The sequence below is a fragment of the Rhagoletis zephyria genome, unplaced genomic scaffold, assembly GCF_001687245.7.
Source record: "Rhagoletis zephyria isolate East Lansing unplaced genomic scaffold, Rhagoletis_zephyria_1.1 Rzeph_scaffold_00272, whole genome shotgun sequence".
Lineage (NCBI taxonomy): Eukaryota > Metazoa > Arthropoda > Insecta > Diptera > Tephritidae > Rhagoletis > Rhagoletis zephyria.
Window position 1 is genome coordinate 230,232 of NW_016157356.1, and position 21,121 is coordinate 251,352.

The 21,121-nt window shown below is 35.0% G+C and overlaps 1 protein-coding gene across 2 annotated transcripts in view; it reads right to left on the bottom strand.

Moving 5' to 3' along the window:
* The window catches only part of LOC108358593 (ATP-binding cassette sub-family G member 4), a 199,732-nt gene that overhangs the window by 100,905 nt on the left and 77,706 nt on the right, over positions 1–21,121 (bottom strand). For both annotated transcript variants that reach the window (XM_017610015.1, XM_017610014.1), the window contains one exon: positions 18,091–18,208. In XM_017610015.1, coding sequence (XP_017465504.1) covers positions 18,091–18,146 — 56 coding nt within the window. In that variant the 5' untranslated portion in view covers positions 18,147–18,208. The remainder of the gene's footprint in view (positions 1–18,090; positions 18,209–21,121) is intronic.

Sequence of the window (21,121 nt, forward strand, 5' to 3'; positions counted from 1 at the left end):
AATAATCAATGCGGAGCTTTTGCGAATGCGAATGTTGTGCAAGTGCACCAATAAAACGTATATATGGCAAACAAAATGACAAATTGTAGTCAATATTTTTGCCTGCGGTCGTGGGAGTATTTGTGTAACAAAAATGGTCAAATGCTATATTTATCAACTTTGATAAAAATGTCTTTAAACATATTTATTTCTTAAGCTATATAACCGAGCTATCAATGGGCAGTCATACAAGATCCAACTTCTACTTGACCTTTGACGTACCTCAAAGAGAACATAGTATTTTTAGCAAATTTTTTTCCTGTGCTTTAAATACCTGCATTGGTTTCTTTCTGTATTATGATTTTTTTGGGCCAATCTTAAAAAAAACTACTAGATACAAAAGAAGAAAGTGTACACTGTAATTCTTAACCAAATTTGGGGCTTTTGTGAAATATATTTTTAGCAAAAATTTTAAAAACAGTAATTTTGTTTACTTGTCGGGCAATATTTTTTTTCATAGGGATATACATTGGATCCTTGGCTAAACACTTCTGTGATAAAAGTGTCTCTTCTTTGTTATTTAAAATGAAAGAGTAAGCTCCTTAAATAGGGATTTTCAGCAGAAATGGTAAGCATCTGGCCATGAAGAAAATCAATGCTCAAATAATTAAAAAACTATAGGTCTGACCTTTAATAAGATAAAAATTACGAGAGATTCAAATGCTTATAAAAAAAACAGGGTTTTTTTTTTAAATAACAATATTCTGATCCGATTCGGCTGGCAGCCACGATTTAAAAACAAAATTTTGTTCAAAATTTCATTCCTGGAATATAATAATTTATTTTTCATATCCACCTGTTTAGCTCGCTATAAGCACAAATTTTTCAAACCAGTCGCAGAAAGAAGTATTAAAAATAACAGAAACTAAAATCGAAAAACGCTCATGATGTTACAGATTCCCCAAATTCTGCAACAGCCAAAGGAATGAGACTGAAGAATCCTTTTTAAAAAGCTTTAGAAAAACCTGACACATCTGGTTTGGTTTGTAACCGGTTGTAAGCTGTTTAAACAACGATCTCGCCGTTATGCTAGATTCTGAAATTGTTTCTTAAAAATACTTGACATCCGAATTCGCATTCGCATCCGCGGATGTTAGCTGTTAGATATTCGCATCCGCATTCGCATCCGCGGATGTCTAAAATTCCACATTCGCAACATCCCTAATACATACATACATATTTTGAAAGGAGTTTTTTTCTGTTTGCAAAGCTCGGGAACGGTTGAACCGTTTTTTTTAATTTCGGACATCTACTGCAGAATTCCCAAGGATGGTCATAGGCTAAAAAAAATCTATATATAAAGGGGGCGTGACACCTTAAATATAAACCGAATTTTTCATACTGCATGTCTCGGAAATTGTTCATGGTAGAGTTCTGGAACTTGGTGGAGATATGTATGTAGAATATGAAATTAATCGAATATTCAATAAGAAAAATTAGGGCTATTGTAAAAGTAAGTAAAGTAAGTCGAGTTATTACTGAAAATCGTATTTATGATTCGAGATTTGTATGGGTAACGGTAAGGAAAAGGAGCCGTCAGGTGGCTGACAGCTGATTTTAAGAAAAAGTTGCAATACATACCAAATTTTTTGAAACAGATTATTCACAATAAATGTATACCTCTAAATTATAATACACATTTTCAACCGAACATTCAGCCGAATATAAAAATATTGCCTATTAATCGGCAAACCGAAGTCGAAGCCGAACAATCGGTCGGACTCTAATTGCCACCAAATTTACTATGCAATTTTAAGAACAGATGCACCATCGAACCGGATCAGTGTTACCGCTTGAGAGTGAAAAAGTTCTTCAAATTAATTTCGCTGTGCGATTAACCGTGCTATGAAACGCAAGATCATTGGAGAATTTCAAGAACTTCTTCACGGGCATAACACTTTTGTTAGATTATTCAACGGCCCGTCTCCACAGGCAAAAGTTTTTGCCTACCCAATTTATTGCCTGATATAAATTTAATTTTTAATTTTTATCTTGATAAAAGAATTAATAAAAATAAAATAAAATTTTATAAAATTTGCTATTTCACATTCCCACGCTGGCCCCACGAAGTTTTCGAGCAAATGAAAATGTAGTTGTCAAACTACCAGATTGCTGGCCATATTTATCAATATATAAGCTCTGATAATTATTGCTTGCCAAGAGCAATATACGGTCTCCATTGGCAAAATATTGTCTGATAAAATTATCAAGATAAAAACTTTTGCCTGTGGAGACAGCAAGACGGCAATGGAATTATGCCTTCTGACCAGCGTTGCCGCTTTAGAAATTTTTAACCAAAATTGGTAATTTTTTTCTTTATTTATCAAGTTCGGTAATTTATTTTTATACCCGAGCGCACTTGTGCACAAGGGTATATTAATTTTGTTCACATAACGGTTGTTTGTAACAGCCAAAACAAATCGAGATAGATATAGACAAATGTATACATATATGCTCAGAATGAATAGAGAAATCGATTAAGCCATGTCTGTCTGTCCGTCCGTCTGTCCGTCTGTCCGTGTACACGATAACTCGAGCAAAAATTGAGATATCTCAACGAAATTTGGTATGTAGGTTTCTGTTAATCCAAGGTAGGTTGGTATTGAAAATGGGCGAAATCGGACAGTAACCACGCCCACTTCCCATATAACGGTAATTTCCAGAAATACGAAAACTGCGATATTTTAGTAACTACTGAAGATAATTCACTCAAAATTGATATTTACAATAATTTTTAGACGAAAAATAAGAATATTATAAATTTTTGGAAAATGGGCGTAGCCACGCCCACTTATGGTTACATGTGTATATCTTGGTAACCGCTGCACCAATTTCTTCCAAACTTGGCACAGTTGTTGGCCTTGGTACAGCATAAAAAATGGCCGAAACTTTTTAAAATCGGACAATAACCACGCCCACATCCCATATAACGGTAATTTAGAGAAATACGAAATCTTCGATAAATCAGTAAATATTAAAGCTAATTTATTCAAAATTGATGCTTGCAACAATTCTTTACCAAGAAATACGTTTATGGTAAAATTTTGGAAAATGGGCGTGGCACCGCCCACTTATGATAACATATACGTATATCGGTAACCGTTCTACCAATTTGTACCAAACTCGGTACGGTTATTGTGCTTGCCACATAAAAGACAATTGTTAAAAATTATTGAAGTCGGGCTATAATTCCGGTCGCTTTTCATATAACGGTAAATTTCAGAAATGCTTGAAACTGTAATAATTCGAAATTTAAGGACGCTACTCAAAATTGGTACACCCCGGTTTACCATCTAGCGGTAGCTTTCGGAAAGGTGAAAAAACATATATTTAATACTTGCGCCGGGTATTTAATGTTCGGCTCCGCCCGAACTTAGACTTTCTTACATGTTCTATTTGGTAACTTTTTCAGTATAGGTTCCGATTCCACATTAGTAAGTGGCCCAACACTTACGGGCCTTTTACAGAAATACCAGGTAATCCTGAAAGTTACGCAAGGCGAAAGTTGTTCCAGCGTTCCTTGGTTACTATTTATAATGTTGTGATCTTTAACAAAGTGCTTGAAAGCTAATTATGTCCACCGTGTCCTTTCCTTGAAGGTTTTGAGTGGTCCTACCTTTGCCTGTCAGTTCGTCAGCTTTAAAATTACCACCAATTTTCCGGTTTACCCGGCAACCATACATGTGAGTACAATTCTACGTAAATATGTATGTTCTCGTTCAAAAATCTACGGCATTTAGCGGGGGACTTCCCTCTGGCTATGTATGAGTCGAAAGCTTTGCTTCAAGCGTTAAATTTTTTATATTTTTTTGTCACTTGTTTACATGAAACAAAAATTATAGCCGCACCATATTTTGACAAGTTTTAACGTATTATTTTTTGTAATTTAAATTTGTTTTATTTTTTTTTTTAATAAAAATATACAGCCCTGTTCTGCTGAATTTCAATGGTGTTCCACAATCCTATCGGAACTTTTGTTTCGAAGTTAATATCGAATCGGATTGTAGAAAAAAAAGAAACAAACCTCCTACTTGTCAATTGCGTTCTGAAGTGTCAAAATTCTTTTGAAGAAATTAAAAAGTGAAAATTAAAACGAGTTCAATGGTTTTATTAGCTGTTTTGCTCAATAATGAGCAGCAAACAAATGAAAAAGTGAGGCAAACAATCTTGCGCGATCGGAGCAATCCCATATAATTACCGGACTCTGCGTAAGTAGTATGCAAGCAACTGGTTTCTCTTTTGCTATTTCAAAGTATAATTTTATATTTTATAGCTCTCTTGCACTCCTAAAGATTTTGGGTGACTTGCTGCCTTATGTACGCAAACAGTTCCATTCCTGGGAGCAAAGCGAATGGACCAGCATCGCTTTGGGAAGGAGCACCGTACCATTGCCGACGTTACCGGCACAATGTTGTGTGCATGGAGTCAGTGATTTAGGTAACGATGTTTAACTGGGGATAAAATCGAGATAGTGATCGCCATTCGTGGTTATTGGGCGAAGTCGGGTATGCCCTGGAACCTTTTCTGTTGACACCGTTTATAAATCCATAGCCACGGTCTTTACAACACGCATTTAATCAAACATATTCTTCGGCAGGTAATATTGGAGTTCTCAAAAGTCGTTTTCAGTGTTTATTAGTAACCTTTCAGTACAAACTATGAGGTTGCGAAAATAATTAATAAATATGTTGCATGCATAACGTTTTTCGCCACCACATTCCTGAATTTGACTATAACTACGTTTATATGCACGCATTATTTGCAAATAACAATTTGCAAAATGGTAAACTTTACCATATAAACGCTGAGTTAATTTTTTTATTTGCAAATAACTAAATCACGCAAATAAGTATTGATTAGTGGTACTATTTGCAAATAAGCGCAAGACGCCGCCATTCCTAGGTTTATTTTCTTTTTCGATGGTCATTTTATTGCCTTTTTATAATCAAGACGTTGCCATTTTTATACCCGAGCGCACTTGTGCACAAGGGTATATTAATTTTGTTCACATAACGGTTGTTTGTAACAGCCAAAACGAATCGAGATAGATATAGACAAATGTATACATAAATGATCAGGATGAAAAAAGAAATCGATTAAGCCATGTCTGTCTGTCCGTCCGTCTGTCCGTCTGTCCGTCTGTCCGTGTACACGATAACTCGAGCAAAAATTGAGATAATAATAGATTGGCGCTTACACATATGTTAGTGTTTGGCCGAGCTACTCCTCCCAGTTTTGGCGTGCGCCTTGATATTGTCACACAAAGCGGAGGGACCTACAGTTTTACGCCGACTCCGAACGGCGATTGTATTTTTATGAGAAGCTGTTTTTCATGGCAGAAATACACTCGGAGGTTTGCCATTGCCTGCCGAGGGACGACCGCTGTTAAGAAAAAACCGTTTTTCTATATTTTTTGCGATGTTGCTTTGACCAGGGCTTGAACCCAGGTGCTGCGGAATGGAAGCGCGCACTGCTTACCACTACACCACAGCGGCCGGCGTGAGATATCTCAACGAAATTTTGTATTTAAAATGGGCGAAATCGGGCTGTAACCACGCCCACTTCCCATATAACGGTAATTTCCAGAAATACGAAAACTGCGATATTTTAGTAACTACTGAAGATAATTCACTCAAAATTGATATTTACAATAATTTTTAGACGAAAAATAAGAATATTATAAATTTTTGGAAAATGGGCGTAGCCACGCCCACTTATGGTTACATGTGTATATCTTGGTAACCGCTGCACCAATTTCTTCCAAACTTGGCACAGTTGTTGGCCTTCGCACAACATACCAAACGGCCGAAAATTTTTAAAATCGGACAATAACCACGCCCACTTCCCATATAACGGTAATTTTCAGAAATACGAAAACTGCGATATTTTCATAACTACTGGAGATTATTCACTCAAAATTGATATTTACAATAAGTTTTAGACGAAAAATAAGAATAGTATAAATTTTCGGTAAATGGGCGTAGCCACCGTCACTTATGGTGTGTATATCTTGGTAACCGCTGCACCAATTTCTTCCAAACTTGGCACAGTTGTTATCCTTTGCACAACATACCAAATGGCCGAAGATTTTTAAAATCGGACAATAACCACGCCCACATCCCATATAACGGTAATTTAGAGAAATACAAAATCTTCGATAAACCAGTAAATATTAAAGCTAATTTATTCAAAATTGATGCTTGCAACAATTCTTAACCAAGAAATACGTTTGTGATTAAATTTTGGAAAATGGGCGTGGCACCGCCCACTTATGATCACATATATGTATCTCGGTAACCATTCTACCAATTTGTACCGAACTGGGTATGGTTATTGTGCTTGCCACATAAAAACAAAACGTTGAAAATTATTGAAAGGGGACTAAAATTTAGGCCGCTTTTCATATAACGGTAAACTTCAGAAATGCTTGAAACTTCAATATTTCGAAATTGAAGGANTCGGAAAGGTGAAAAAACATTTATTTAATATTTGCGCCGGGTATTTAATGTTCGGCTCCGCCCGAACTTAGACTTTCTTACTTGTTAACTTTATTTTCTTTTTCGATGGTCATATTATTGCCTTTTTATAATCAGGCAATATTAAAAAAGAATTTTTCACCATCGAATAAACAGTGAGTTAGGTATTTGCAAATTATTTTTATTTGCAAATAGCTTACGTATAAACGTGGTATATGAAGAAGTTGAAGAAAGCTATAGCGAAGTATGTAGATAGTGAAGTAGATAGATTTGTACCAATAGAAATTTATTTGAAAAGTGAAGCACAAGTAATTGGTTACGAAATTGCGAATAAAATTACCCCTATTTAATTAAAACGAGTTTTGCAATTGAACAATAAACAACAACAAACTTTTTACTATTTTAAAATTCGAAGCGCTCTAGCTCCAACTAAAGCTGTCGCAGTTTAATTTTTTTTTGTTCAATTTAAATTCGTTTACTTAGATTTTTCGTTTTTCGCTAAAGTTTAAAATGTTTCTTTGATCATTTACATTTATATTTTTGTTTTTTGTTTTGTTCTTTTTCTATTCCACTGGCTTTTACTTGATCAGAATATTTCCGAAAAAAAAATTCAGATACTCTGAATGCAGAACATCCAATTTCCGATAGAATTCCGATTCGAAGTGGATCGAAATGTAGAACAAGGCAGAATCGGAAATACTGCCAAAATAACGTAAGCGAAATTGGTTCAATAATTTTATTTTTTTTTTTGATGCCGAAACGCGGCTAGATGCTCTAGAAATATTTCTGCATCAAAAATAAATTTTTGAAAAAATGTCGCTTACGTTATTTTGGCGGTTAGGTCTCGATATGTATGTTTGTACAGTTCAGCACATAAAATAAGTTTGGTAATTTTTTGTTGAATTTGGCAACTTTTTCTGGGGACTTTGGTAAAAAAAAAATAAAAAATGTGGTAACACTGATTGCTACCTGTGATTGCTAGCTAGGCAAAGGTGAGTGGGTGAATTTTAAGTTTTGTTCCTTTGCTTTTTATTGTTGTTGTTTTATTAATGGCTTATCAGAAAGAAACCAAACACTGGTGCGCAACCTCATTGCTTCTTGCAATTTACTTTTGCATAACAGTGTTTGTTTTTTTTTATGTTGGTCGAAAACTGAACTCGAACCCAAGCCATGCGGAATGGTGGCGCGCACTGCCATGGGCACCCTATTTCAGAATTTTATTGAAAAACACCGTATCCCAGAATTTAATTTAAGAAGGCCCTATTTCTGAATTCGGTTCAAAAGTGCACTATCTCAAATGAAAATGTTTGAAAATGTGCTGAGATAGGGCGTTTTTGACTCGGCAACTGAGTTTGGGCTTCTTTGAACCGAATTCTGAGATAGGGCGTTCTTGAAAATTTTTCTGAAATAGCGCGTTTTCGAACTGGCTGCCGAGATAGGTCGATCCTCCACTTAGGTATCGATTTCCTGTTAATATTCCTCTATGTATTTGCATTTAAGTTTTGTACTCCACTCTACTTACTAAGCTAAATTTATATTTGGCTATTAGTTAAGATTGTCTTTTCAAATGGAACCATTTAGTTTACACATATGCATTAATAAGGATTAATCAATCAACTACATTATAATTTTGATTGAAAAATTTCGAGGAGTTTTTTATATGTCAGCTGTTAAAACTGTTATTACTCAAATAAAATCTAATTATAATTTACTGGTTTACAGCAAAATTGTTCTCCAGACGCCACTATCCAATGCCTATGTAGAATTGCTCGCTGTTTTCAAAAATCGAGTTAATTTTTTTTATATGGATACGTTTTCGAGATATTTGCAATTTATCGCTATTCAGCTTAAAGCAAAAATTAGTTCCTTTTAATCACGAATATCTAACCAATTTAAAATTCTTAATATAAGATACGGTAAATGAAAGCCAATGAAATTCTCCAGTCAAAATTCTCAGTGAAAATAACACCCTAATATACATGCAGTCATATCAAGAGCACCTGATTTGAAAGTGATATTGTTTTCCACTTATGTTTATTTATTTATTTTTAAAAATTTTCATTAAAATAAAGTTCATTCTCTAAAAAAATCCATATAAACCCAAGTTTAAAACTTTGTAGAAAACTAAAAAAAAAATCAACGAATTTTCATCCAATTTTCAAACTTATTTTCTCAGAATTTTTTGAGTATATATGTAGTTTTAGAGGCCTTTCAATTTTATTGCAATAATGTGCAAGTTCCAAGTGGCTAAAGACTTCCGTTGTTGCGATTTTCTTCCATATAAAAGTAAATTGTGTTTATTCGTTATATGGAAGCAAATGCGACAAAAAGAATCAACGGTAATTTTTAGACTCTTGAAGTTTGCACATTATCACACTAAAATTGAATGGGCTATAAACCAGCATACTCAAATAAATTGTAACACTTCTGAGTAAATAAGTTTGAAATTTGTATGGAAATTTGTTAAATTTTATTTTGGATTTCTACAAAGTTTTAAACGTGGGTAGTTTACATGGATTTTATTTTTTTTAATTCTCTTTATTTTAATTGAAATTGAACATACTGAAAAAAATTTCAATGGTTAACCATAAAACAAATTGAATTGCATAAACCTAATAAAGGAAAAATACCTTTAAAAAAAAGAAAAGTGGATGATCTTCAGCAAATGATCACTAAACGGTATATACCGTCTGAATTTCATGATTTCTGATTTGAATTTTCAATACAAACTATGCTTTTATGATTTACTTTAAACCTTAAATGTGCTACTTTTCCACGCGAGAATCTGAAATATGCTACTTTTCCACGCAAAAATCTGAAATGTGCTAGTCTTCCACACAAACAATGAAATGTGCTACTTTTCCACGCGAATAATGAAATGTGCTAGTCTTCGACACGAATAGTGAAATGAGCTAATCTTCGTAAGGACCGAAGATATGTACTTTTATAAAAATAACTGATATCAAGAATATATTGCTAAAAAATCTTGAATTTATGCCAAAAAAAAATCCAATTCCCGCCAGTGTGCAGTGTGGCGAAAGAAAGCAACAACAGCAGGTTTTACGAAAATAATATACGAATTATTTTTATGCATTTTACAAAAATTTTGTAAAAAAGAAAAGATATAATACGAAATTCTTTCGTAAATAATACGAACTCATTCTGATGTCTCATATTTTCGTAGTATGTACGATAACGGTTTTGTACAATTAACGAAAACTTTCGTGGCTCAAAATGACGAAAAATTTCGTAAGATGTACGCAAGTTTTCGTTATATTTACGCAGATTTTATTTTCAGTGTGCAGTTCAATCAACTTAATTGAAATTCTGTGTACAAAAGTTATGTATTTATTTTTATGTACATACATATTCATGTAATCTCATATTTGCAAGAGCCAATGAATCAGTAAATTTGAAGGTTAAGTTGTTCAGCTTACTTCCGATCCTGATCGTAGTTCATTGGCAGCAGTATAATGTGCATACTGTTGTTAGGTTAGGTTAAGTTAGGTTTGTTGACTGAATCGAAGGGCGCATTTGAATATGTATGTAAATATGTAGAAGTTATACCCTGCAGGGAAAGCTACTAGTTGTGAACTAGAATATTACCAGTTTGCGTTTCAGTCCAACTCGTTGACGTTGTACCCTTTTTCAATGTAAGGGACTGGTATTTTTAACATCGCGATGTCCTACGAGATGTCTATTGGCTGGTTATGCATCAGCATCCACCAGTACAAATACTAGTAGCATCATACCAGTTAGTCTGTTAATTCATCCCCCCTTCGCCCCATATTTTTCTTTCGTTTACTTTTACTGCTTAGATAAGTTTTTTTCTCAAATTGGTACGAAAGGTAATTAATTGCGTTTTATTTTTTTACTGAGTGGTTGGGTTTTTCACAGCAAGGTGTGTACTTGTACATCTGTACATATGTGAGTATATATGTGGAAATTTTCATTGCAAAACTAGAACTTTCGGAGTTGAATACATTGCCTACGAGTAGTGATGGGACAAGGTAAAAGTATGTTTACAGATATGTAAATATAATCTCAATCAATTACCCCGTTTACCCAGGCAAATCTCGGAATATCAGCCGTCAAATTTGTTATGCATGTTTTTATCACAACACAAGGAATAGTGAAGTTTCTTCCCTGCGCCTTTGTGTTGACTTTTTTCTACTAAATTAAGCAATTTAAATATATTTTAACTTAATGTTTTATTAAAATTATTTTTACAAACCTCTTTTTCTTGCTAGCGTCTATAATTGTTTACTTTCACATTTAACATTTCTTCTCTTCTTCGCAATAATAATCGATAAAATAAGGTTGAACACCGAAAAGTTCTCGGTTTAATCTGAGGTTATTTTATAATTACAGATTAATAAGTGACGAATTTTGCATGGCTCATTTCTTTTTCTAATTACATATTAGGGAGTTAAACTTGGGTATTCACCCAAACTGTGGGTATAAGACATAATTAAAAATATTTAAACTAAATAACACCTGTAGTCGGAGAGGATAGCCTTGCAAGGGAACTGGCGACGCCGTCTAGACTGGAGTAGGCCTTGAGCTCATTTTCGCAGTATAAGTCGCCGGGCCTGAACGCCATGTTTCCTGCGAGGCTGCAGAAGGCGGGCCAGAAGACCAGGGGTTGGCTGTGCAACATATTTGATGGCTGTTTAAGGCTGAACTACGTTCCAACGTCTTGGAGGACTGCGAGGGTGATCTTCCTGCCAAAGTGGGCAGAAGTGGCCACGCATACCCAAAGGATTCCAGGCCCATTAGCCTAACATCGTTTCTTCAAAAGACCATGGAGAGGCTAATAGACGCATATATCAAACAAAGCATAGCGGGACACCTTTCAAAGGCACAACACGCCTAGACGAAAGGAAGATCAGTAAATACCGCCCTACAAAAAGTTGTTAGACGAATAGAAGCGGCCCTGGAGAACGGGGAATTCATGTTGAGTGTCTTCCTGGACATAACGGGGGCGTTCAACAATGTCTCAACGCAAGCCATCTTGGACAGAATGACGACGATAGGGGTTCATCCCGTAATTTCGAACTGGATAAGCAGTATGTTGAGCTGGAGAAGTGTTTCGGTGCAGTGGAGTAGACATGAGAGCGTATTATCCTCGCTACTTTGGTCGCTGGTGGTCAACAGGATACTGAAAGGATACGCAAAAAAAACAGATCTGGTACTTTTCACCAGGAAATACAAGGTTCCGATCTGGGCCAAGCCTAAGCTGGATGGGGAGACCCTTCAGGTGAAGCAAAGTACCAAGTACCTCGGAATAATCCTCGATAGTAAGCTATCGTGGCGTCTCAATGTAGAGGAGAGAGCGAAAAAGGCTTCCGTGGCATTCTATGCATGCAAAAAGATGCTGAGCTGCACCTGGGGCTTGTCGCCTTCTCCTTCTCACTGGGTCTTCACGGCGATAGTCAGACCGATACTGTTCCATGGGGTGCTGGATTGGTAGACAGCTTTGGAAAAGAAAACATTTGTTAGGAGTATAGAAAGTGTATATAAGCTATCAATGATCGGCATGATAGCGGCACTTAGGACTATACAGACAGCGGCACTCTATACCTTGTTGCATCTCTTTCCGGCGGACCTATCGGCCAAGAATATAGCGTCGAAAACTGCCGCCAGGCTTTTTGCTACGGGTCAGTTTGTGCGCAAGTCTTACGGTCACAGTAGTATAGCATCGACTTTACTTGGTGGGATTGACTATGTGATCCCGGATTTGCACAGACGTAGGGCGGCAGTCGTATGCGCGGATCAACAAATCTTATAAGCTACCAAACTATTGCAGCGATTTCCAAGCGGGGGTATTGGCCATAAGGAGGGCGGCAGAGCAATGAACAGCACTCGAGATAACAAGCGGGTGAATCTCTATATAGACAGTCAGGCTGGAATAAAGCCGCTACTATCTCACAGCACTTCCTCTAGAAGTGTGGCGGAGTCCAGATCAGCTCTGAATTTGCTACATTCCGAGGCACACCGGCGTGACTGGCAACGAAGAGGTCGGAAGGCTGGCCAAAGAGGGTGCTCTGTCGGAAGCCAAGCCGATAGCAGAGGTGCCGATTTCCCTCCAAGCGATGAAACGGGAACTCGACCTGTCCATGATCCGGAAGGTGCAGAAGGCGTGGAACAAAACGCAAGGGTGTAAGTTGTCCTGGGTTATGTGCAGAGAGTATGACATGACGCTCACGAAGTTTCTCCTTTCCCTCAAGAGGGAGGACGCTAAGCCACTGGTGGCTGTTCTAACTGGACATTGCTTGCTGGCATCGCACGCCTATAAACTGGCTCTGACAAACGATAAGATATGTTGGAGATAAAGTTGTGAGTGGGGAAATGATATTGAATGCGCAATTACCATACTCGTACATGGCGTATGAGTAACATTCTTCTGCTCACATTTCATACAAAAAAGACCATAGCGCATTCTCGTTTCACCATTCACAGTTTAATTTACACATCGATTTTATTCGTTAGTAGCTTGATTTTTTCTTGTTAAATACAGGCTTAAAAGACAAAATATCTGATTTTTCCCCCTGTTAAAGTTTGAATTTTTTTCATTCACAAACTTAAAATGGAAATATCTTAGAAAAATTACCCAATCTAGAAATACATTAAATATACAGATCCGTAATCCACGATCTAAAATTAAGTTAACCTGTATCGGCGTTTTTTTTTTTTGAAGGTCATCCTCTCTAAAATGTTATACGACATTAATTTCAGATAGAAACCAGTACCGCAAATTTTTATGCGAATTACGAGTTTTAATGATAGATGTGACAAAACATGAATTCAGCCATAATCCCTCCTGCTATCAGTATCCAATACCAGATTACATCGGATAGTGTGCATCCTCCATACCTTCTAGTGAACAACGTAAGTAGTTTTCATGAGGAGTGCGACCTTTCCGCTGAAGGTGGTGAACTATTTTTAACCGACTTCACAAAAAGGATAAAGGTTATCAATTCGTCGAAATATTTTTTTTTTGTATATTTCCGCATAACTTTGAACCACGTTAACCGATTTCTATAATTCTTTTTTAAATGAAAGAAGTTACCTCACAGGCTTAAATACTATCATCTCATCATGAAGAAATTAAAGATAATCTTAAATTTTTATATGAGAATTGAAACCGGTTTTGTCTTTTGCTTAAAGATTACTTGATCTAAAACAAATTCCAGTGCAGGATATATGGGGTTTGTCTAATCAAAAGGTTAGTTTTTTTGGTTTATTATTATCTTCAATATAAACAACATCTGCAAAACTATTATGTACACTTCAAACCATACGTATTTAATATATGTATTTCTTAAAACTACTCCAACTCTGAACTCCGCGACAAATAATGATATTTTTAGTACAATTTGGGTTTGTGTACTTGCCTTTTTTGCTCCTTCAGCTAGGTAATCTATAGTGGAAATATTTATTTTTTCCTCATATACACAAATACCTACACTGATAATAAAATCTGCGTAAATATAACGAAAACTTGCGTAAATCTTACGAAATTTTTCGTCATTTTGAGCCACGAAAGTTTTCGTGGATTGCACAAAACCGTTTTCGTACATACTACGAAAATATGAGGCATCAGATTTTTAGTACATTTTACGAATGTATTCGTACTATTTACTAAAGAATTTAGTAATATTTACTAAAGAATTTCGTACTATTTACTAACGAATTTCGTACTATTTACTAAAAAAATTCGTACTATTTATTTATTTTTTAACGAAATTTTTGTAAAATGCACAGAGATAATTCGTATATTTAACGAAATTACTTTCGTAAAATCTGCGCTTGTTTCGTAGAATGTGCGATTTTGCTTTCATTCTCCACACTGTAAAAAANTATGCATACGAATAGGTTCTATACTACGTATTTTTTTATTGCTTAGGCTTCATTCGATAAAGTATATTGATGCAAAGTGTTAAACTATGAGACTCAACAAAACTAAATATAAAATAAGATATAAAATATGAAAGAATATAAAAAATACTGGTTTTACTTTCTTAAACATTATAATATTTTTATGTAGAGGCACTTGACAGATTCTCAGCTTCATTGATGTTTGTTTCCTTGACGACTATAAATTAAAGGAAAATTATAAGGCGTCTAAAAAGCAAGTTTCAGTGAAAAGTCATACATGTACCTACTTTTAATTTCATTAAGTAGTGCTCCTGGCTTAGGCTTGCCGTTGATAGGTAACTGATGAAATTGCCTATTTATCAAGTCCCACATTGCAGCGCAAGGCGCAGCGTAGGCGATGTTAAAAACATTGTATGCTTAAAAGCATAGTATATCCACAGCTTTAATATTGAATTTTGTATTGTTTTTTTATCCAGCAAATCCCTTTTTAAAACGTTTAAAATTATATTATACGTTTCACAGCAGCCAACAATTAATTCCGCAATGACACGCGATACAAAAAATATGATGAAATATTAAACTGCCGGTAATTGAGTATATTGTACGAAAATATACGTATGTTGTACGAATTTAAAAAACATGTTTCTGCATTAGTACTTTATACGAAATTATTAACTAAATTGTACGAATACAGAATTGTAGATTTCGTAAATTTAAAACCATACGTAAATCTTACGAATACCTTCCTACGATATACAAAATTATTCGTACAGAGATTTGTTCAGTGCTTTACGAATGTGTTTCGTAAAAGAAACGCAAGATTTCGTAAATTGTACTGAAAAAATGCCTTACGAAAGTCCTTACGTTATATTTATGTATGGTTCGTAAAATCTTGTTTCGTTGTGAAAAATGTGTTCGTATTATGAACGAAAGTTTCGTGCATTGTACAAAAACCAACACTACGAAAGATTTTCGTAGCACTTTTACGAAATTTTATTTTCAGTATACGTATGTATGTATGTACTTAAGCTATTATTCCTGCCCTTTCTGTTCGGTGAGTGAAGCTGTGGCCGCTAAATGAACTTTTATTACCATCTGAAGTGCATTAAGCTAACAGCTAATTTCCTTTTTGCTGCCACAATTTCTTTTCAATCAAGCTACTGAGATAAAGAGGACCAGACAAAATTTCTTCCCCAGAAACCATCTTTAGGACTGTAATTGACAAAATCTGACATCATGTTCTTGTTCAGTTTCTGTATGAATAAATTTTAATGCTCTAACTCTTCAGACGGATCCATATCTAGGGTCTAGCAAATTTGGCTATTTAGATCCGGCGTATCAGATTATTCGTTATTCAAATGTGTTCATACCCGCAATTAGGTAAATATCCGGGTACTGAAAGTGTGTATCAATAGAAAAATATCCAGTGTAATACCACTAAGAAATCAGGTTATAAGTAAAGAAACAATCGACGACTTTCTCTGCTTTTAGGTCGTGGCTAACACGTTAGTCCTTTTAAGGTAACTTTTCAAATCTTCAAACTTGTTTCGCAAGTGAGCTTGCAGGGCAAATATTATTGTACCAATGACGATGTTTCTGAAAAATTTGAAAATTTGTCAAAAAACACAATATTTGATATTAGTCAATTTCCTTGCTCATAAAAGTTAATGAATCGTAAACAAAGGCTAGTGACCATTAAAAACACTTTGCTTGTAATACTTTGTTCTCATAATAATTGTAATTGAATTCCAAATCGCCTCTTCCACTTTACTAAGTAATCAATAAAATTATATATTTCCATTAAAATACATGTGTATGTACATAAATGTTAATGTCTTTATAAGTGCATTAACTTGTTGGGAGCTTTTTTTATTATTGAGAGTAAAAGGTAGAATGGAAATGATGACACTGGTCAACAAAAATCAAAATTATACGTACATATGTATTTTTATACCCGAGCGCACTTGTGCACAAGGGTATATTAATTTTGTTCACATAACGGTTGTTTGTAACAGCCAAAACGAATCGAGATAGATATAGACAAATGTATACATAAATGNAATCTTCGATAAATCCGTAAATATTAAAGCTAATTTATTCAAAATTGATGCTTGCTTAGACTTTCTTACTTGTTAAGTTTAAATTACAATTAATTTATTTTGATATACATATAGAAAGGCCCTATCTAATATTTTTATTTCTTCACAGCATATTTATAAAACTTTATACAAACAAGCTCTTCAATTAAAAATTTCTTTAGAAATAGTGTTTTAATAAACACTGAAACTAGTTTAATGATTTAATTGTTTTTAAATTCTTTTAGGTAGTTAGTGAGTAATGTTATGGGTTCGATATCGCTAGGTTGAAAAGTTGCTGAGTCCACTTTTTGTGAGAACTCATATTTTAATAAAGGAAGCATTTCCAAATTAATTGAGGTACTTGTTTTTTTCCAGGCAGGCTAATGTAATAAAAAATCTTTAAAATAACGGCGAAACCTTCTGGTTCGCATGGAGTTTTGCTTTTCTCTAAACGCGCAAAATGTTGTATTCGATGTCTTGCAAAATACTTAAAGAAAATTGCTGTAGTAAATTTTTCCCTCTCCTGTAAAATTCTTAAAAATGAGCTTAGCAACTTTTCACTCTAAGCTAGCGATATGTATGTATGTGTAGTTATGTATATCTTAAAAATTATTTGGCACTAACGGCACTTTTAGAAAAAGCACTTTTTTTAACAGCGATCGCCCCTTGGCAGGCAATGGCAAACCTCCGAGTGTATTTGAAAAAGCTTTCATTCGGAGACGACGTAAAATTGTAGGTTCCTCCATTTGTGTTATAACCTTACCGACTGTATGGCACTACTTACAATTAAAATATTGAGTCTTTAACGCAAAGTACCGTATCCTCAAACTTTTCTATACCATACCGACATTTCTTGTAATTTATACTTACAATTTTTAATGAAATGTTGCTTAGTGCACATAGCGACAATTTAAGTGTAAACAGCTATTGCACTTACACTTTATAAATATCAGTTAACATAAAAGGTTTTGCATATCAATTAAGAAAAAAAATTTTATGTTATTTAAATTTTGCATACAAATGTGAATATGTGCATATGTACATACATAAGGGTGGTGCAAAAATGCAAGTTAAAAAGTAAAGTCGGAATTTTTATGCTCCCACCCCCTAGGATTGTTCTATACCGAAAAAATATAACCCTATTTTTTATCTTGAAATCAAAAAATATTTAGAAGTCGCTCCAAGTTTTCCATGTACTTTACATGAGAAAAAAAAAACAGGAGATTTCCAATAATAATACCCAATTATTTATTTAACCATTTTCTTCATAGTAACTATATTTTACAGATCCGCCAAACCCCTAAGAAAATGCCAGAAGATGCAATGAGGGATAAATAAAAATTGTTATTGGAAGTCTCGTGAAGAAAATCTCAGTGTTCCGGTCGAAAAACAATCATTTCAAAAATTCTATACCATTTTTACGAAAAGTGGTTTTTCTGACATAAAATACGTGGAAAAGTTTGAGCGCTTTGAGCGACTTCTAAATATTTTTGGATTTCAAAATAGAAAAATGTTTCGGTATAAACCAGTCTTAGGCGGTGAGAGCATACAAATTCCAGCTTTACTTAGTTTGGACCACCCTAATGAAATAAGTATGAAGCTTCATAAATTCATACCTGAAGCCTGTCATTACGTTGAGTAGTGTACTCTTTCCAGAGCCTGACGGACCCATTATGGCGGTTAGTTCTCCAGCACGGAAGGCGCCATTGATGCCATGTAAAATCTCCTTTGTAACTAAAATGATTAAATCAAGTAAGAAAACGGTTAACAAGATTGTATGTAATTAAACAAATTTGTGTGCAATACTTAACTAAGTACTTTAAAAATAGAAAATTGCGAAAAGTAAAATAATATGAAATATAAAAGTATCGAAAAGGGGCGTCGCACAGTGTTTCAATTATGTGACATGGTGACAGTTAATAAAAACCCAATTGGGCTTAGAGAGGGAAAAGTGAAAGTCATAAATTCAAACATTCACATCATTTACTCATCTCCTATCCACGAACTGTACATTAAAAAAAATAAAAAATACTGGTGCGGTACCGACTAATCAATTTAATTGCCTTTGGCGATGAACCCATTAAAGCAAGTGTTCTTTTTTCAACTGTAATTAATTATTTAAGTGTCGTGGAATATTCAGGTGAAGCTAAATGTCATTTATTTGGTATTTTCCTACTTTTTATCAAACAATACACCTTGAAATGTAGATGTTAATGATTATTAGTAAAAAAAAAGTGTGAGTACCGGTCCGTCGGGTCTTGAAATTAGACGCATGATTTTATTATTTAGTTTTAGAATTTATAATTGGATCTTTTCGTGCGACTTTTTGCGCTGAACTTCTTTCTGCGTAAGCGGACTTCGGCCGCGCTTAGGAATTGTTACCCTTACTAAATAGAATTATCCGTTCTGTGTTGCCGCAAAAGAAGGGCGGAAGTATTTTTGCGCTGAACTTCTTTCTGCGTAGGCGGCCTTCGTCCGCGCTTAGGAATTATAACCCTCACTAAATATAGTTCTCCTTTCTGTGTTGCCGGAAAAGAGGGGCGGAAGTATTTTTGTGCTGAACTTCTTTCTGCGTAGGAGGCCTTCGGCTGCGCTTAAGAATTATAACCCTCACTAAATAGAATTCTCCTTTCTGTGTTTCCAGAAAAGAGCGGCGGAAGTAAGTATTTTTGCGTAGATGAAAGTTTAATAGAAAATTTCTTATTCATTTAGTGGGCGTGTTTATATATGATTTTTTTGTTTTTCTTGAAAGCTGGAAATTATGCTTTAGGATCAAAAGTGACACTATCCCAATTGGGATTATGACACCTTATAAGAAGTGAAGAAGTGAAGAAAAAGTTGGCTTAAATTTCATCCGATTTCGATGAAATTTAGTTTGTACTCTTCCTTTTATTAGAAAACCTTAAATATAAAATATGGGGAGTGATGGATCGCTATAACGGCCAAACCTCACACAAACTGTGGGCCCAGTCATTAAATGGGTACCAGCACATAACTCCAATTTTAAAATGTGGAATTATGTCACTCCTTATACAGAGACATAAAGCCAATTTTTTTACTTGGGGTTATGTAGCTTCTTATAAGGCCGCTGTGGTGTAGTGGTAAGCAGTGCGCGCTTTCACTCATCAGCACCTGGGTTCAAGCCCTGGTCTAAGCAACATCGCAAAAAATATAGAAAAAGGTTTTTTCTTAACAGCGGTCGTCCCTCGGCAAGCAATGGCAAACCTCCGAGTGTATTTCTGCCTTGAAAAATAGCTTCTCATAAAAATACATACAACATCAAGGCGCACGCCACAAGTCGGAGGAGAAGCTCGGCCAAACACTAACATATGTGTAAGCGCCAATTTATTATTATTATTCAAACCCAGCGCACAACCCATTTCTGGGAGGGGGTGGTTTCCTAACCGAATATTCACTCCACACCAGTGCACGCGCGAGCTCGTGCCCAAGTAAAATTTTCCCGACCCGTACCCGCCGAGCCCATACCAAAAGCCCGGCCCGGACCCATCTCTACATCAAAGTACGACTTTTATTTAAGTTGGGAATGACTTTCTTTAATCATGTATGCACATAGAACTCAGCATAAACAATTAATGCCAGCCTTTAATCAAGCGCAGAATAAAGAACAAAATATGCAGATGGTCTTCCACAAAAAACTTTGGAAAGGAAAAAGGCGAGTGACGAAGTTTGTTGGTTTCGTGTGAGCGATTTTATGAAATGTCAATAAAAAATGCAAGAATTCTTAGAAAATTAATTTTGCTACATATATTATAAACGTAAGATCCTGAAATGGTAAATTTGTATCGACTTTACCGTGAAACCTGAAAAAATCTGAAAAAGTACAATTGTACATACAATACATAAATAAGTATGTATGTCGTTCCATTTCAAACCTGATAGTGTATTTTGGAACGAATTGTCAGGTTTGGATTGTAAACAAGCTCCTATCGATGTTGTGCTATCTTTTCGAATTAAAAATGGCAATGATTCAATCAACGCAAACAAAAGATGCCATTCAACTCCATTAAAGGAAATTTCCAGGAAAATCTCATGTAAGTTATATCATGACTTAGTTCCGCAAAAATTTGTTCGCCAGAGAGGATAAATAATATTCTCATTCAAACAAGACTTTGAATATTTACTTGGCTTTTGTGGATATTTTAATCTTTGGAGGATTGTGACAGAATTCACAAAAGATTAAATGACCACCGAGCGCGGGCTTATTTTACAATTGATGCACATTTTGAGACTTCTTGAGGCTCGTCGGAAGTGTTTACATTCCAATTTACCTGGAAAATTAGATTAAGTCATCATTCAATTCCTCCTCAATTTCATTGTCGAATTCGTCTTTGTCTTCATTTCCTAAAGAAGTCGGCTCGGTAGCCTTCTCTAAAACCACTTTTCATAACAAAATACTCAATACTTATTTGATCCTTTAACAATAAAATAGAGGCTTTATAGATGTCAGAATACCGCCAAATAGTTTGTCTTCTTTTCTTGAGTCGCGGCTGATAACAATCATTCATAACTGGGGAAAATTTGATAGAATTAACACCATCTTCAGAGGTTAGAAGCGAAAGAAAACGGAAGAAAAGCCGGTTAATAGGAAGCTGTAAAGCGGAAGTGATGCACATTCAAAATTTTCTA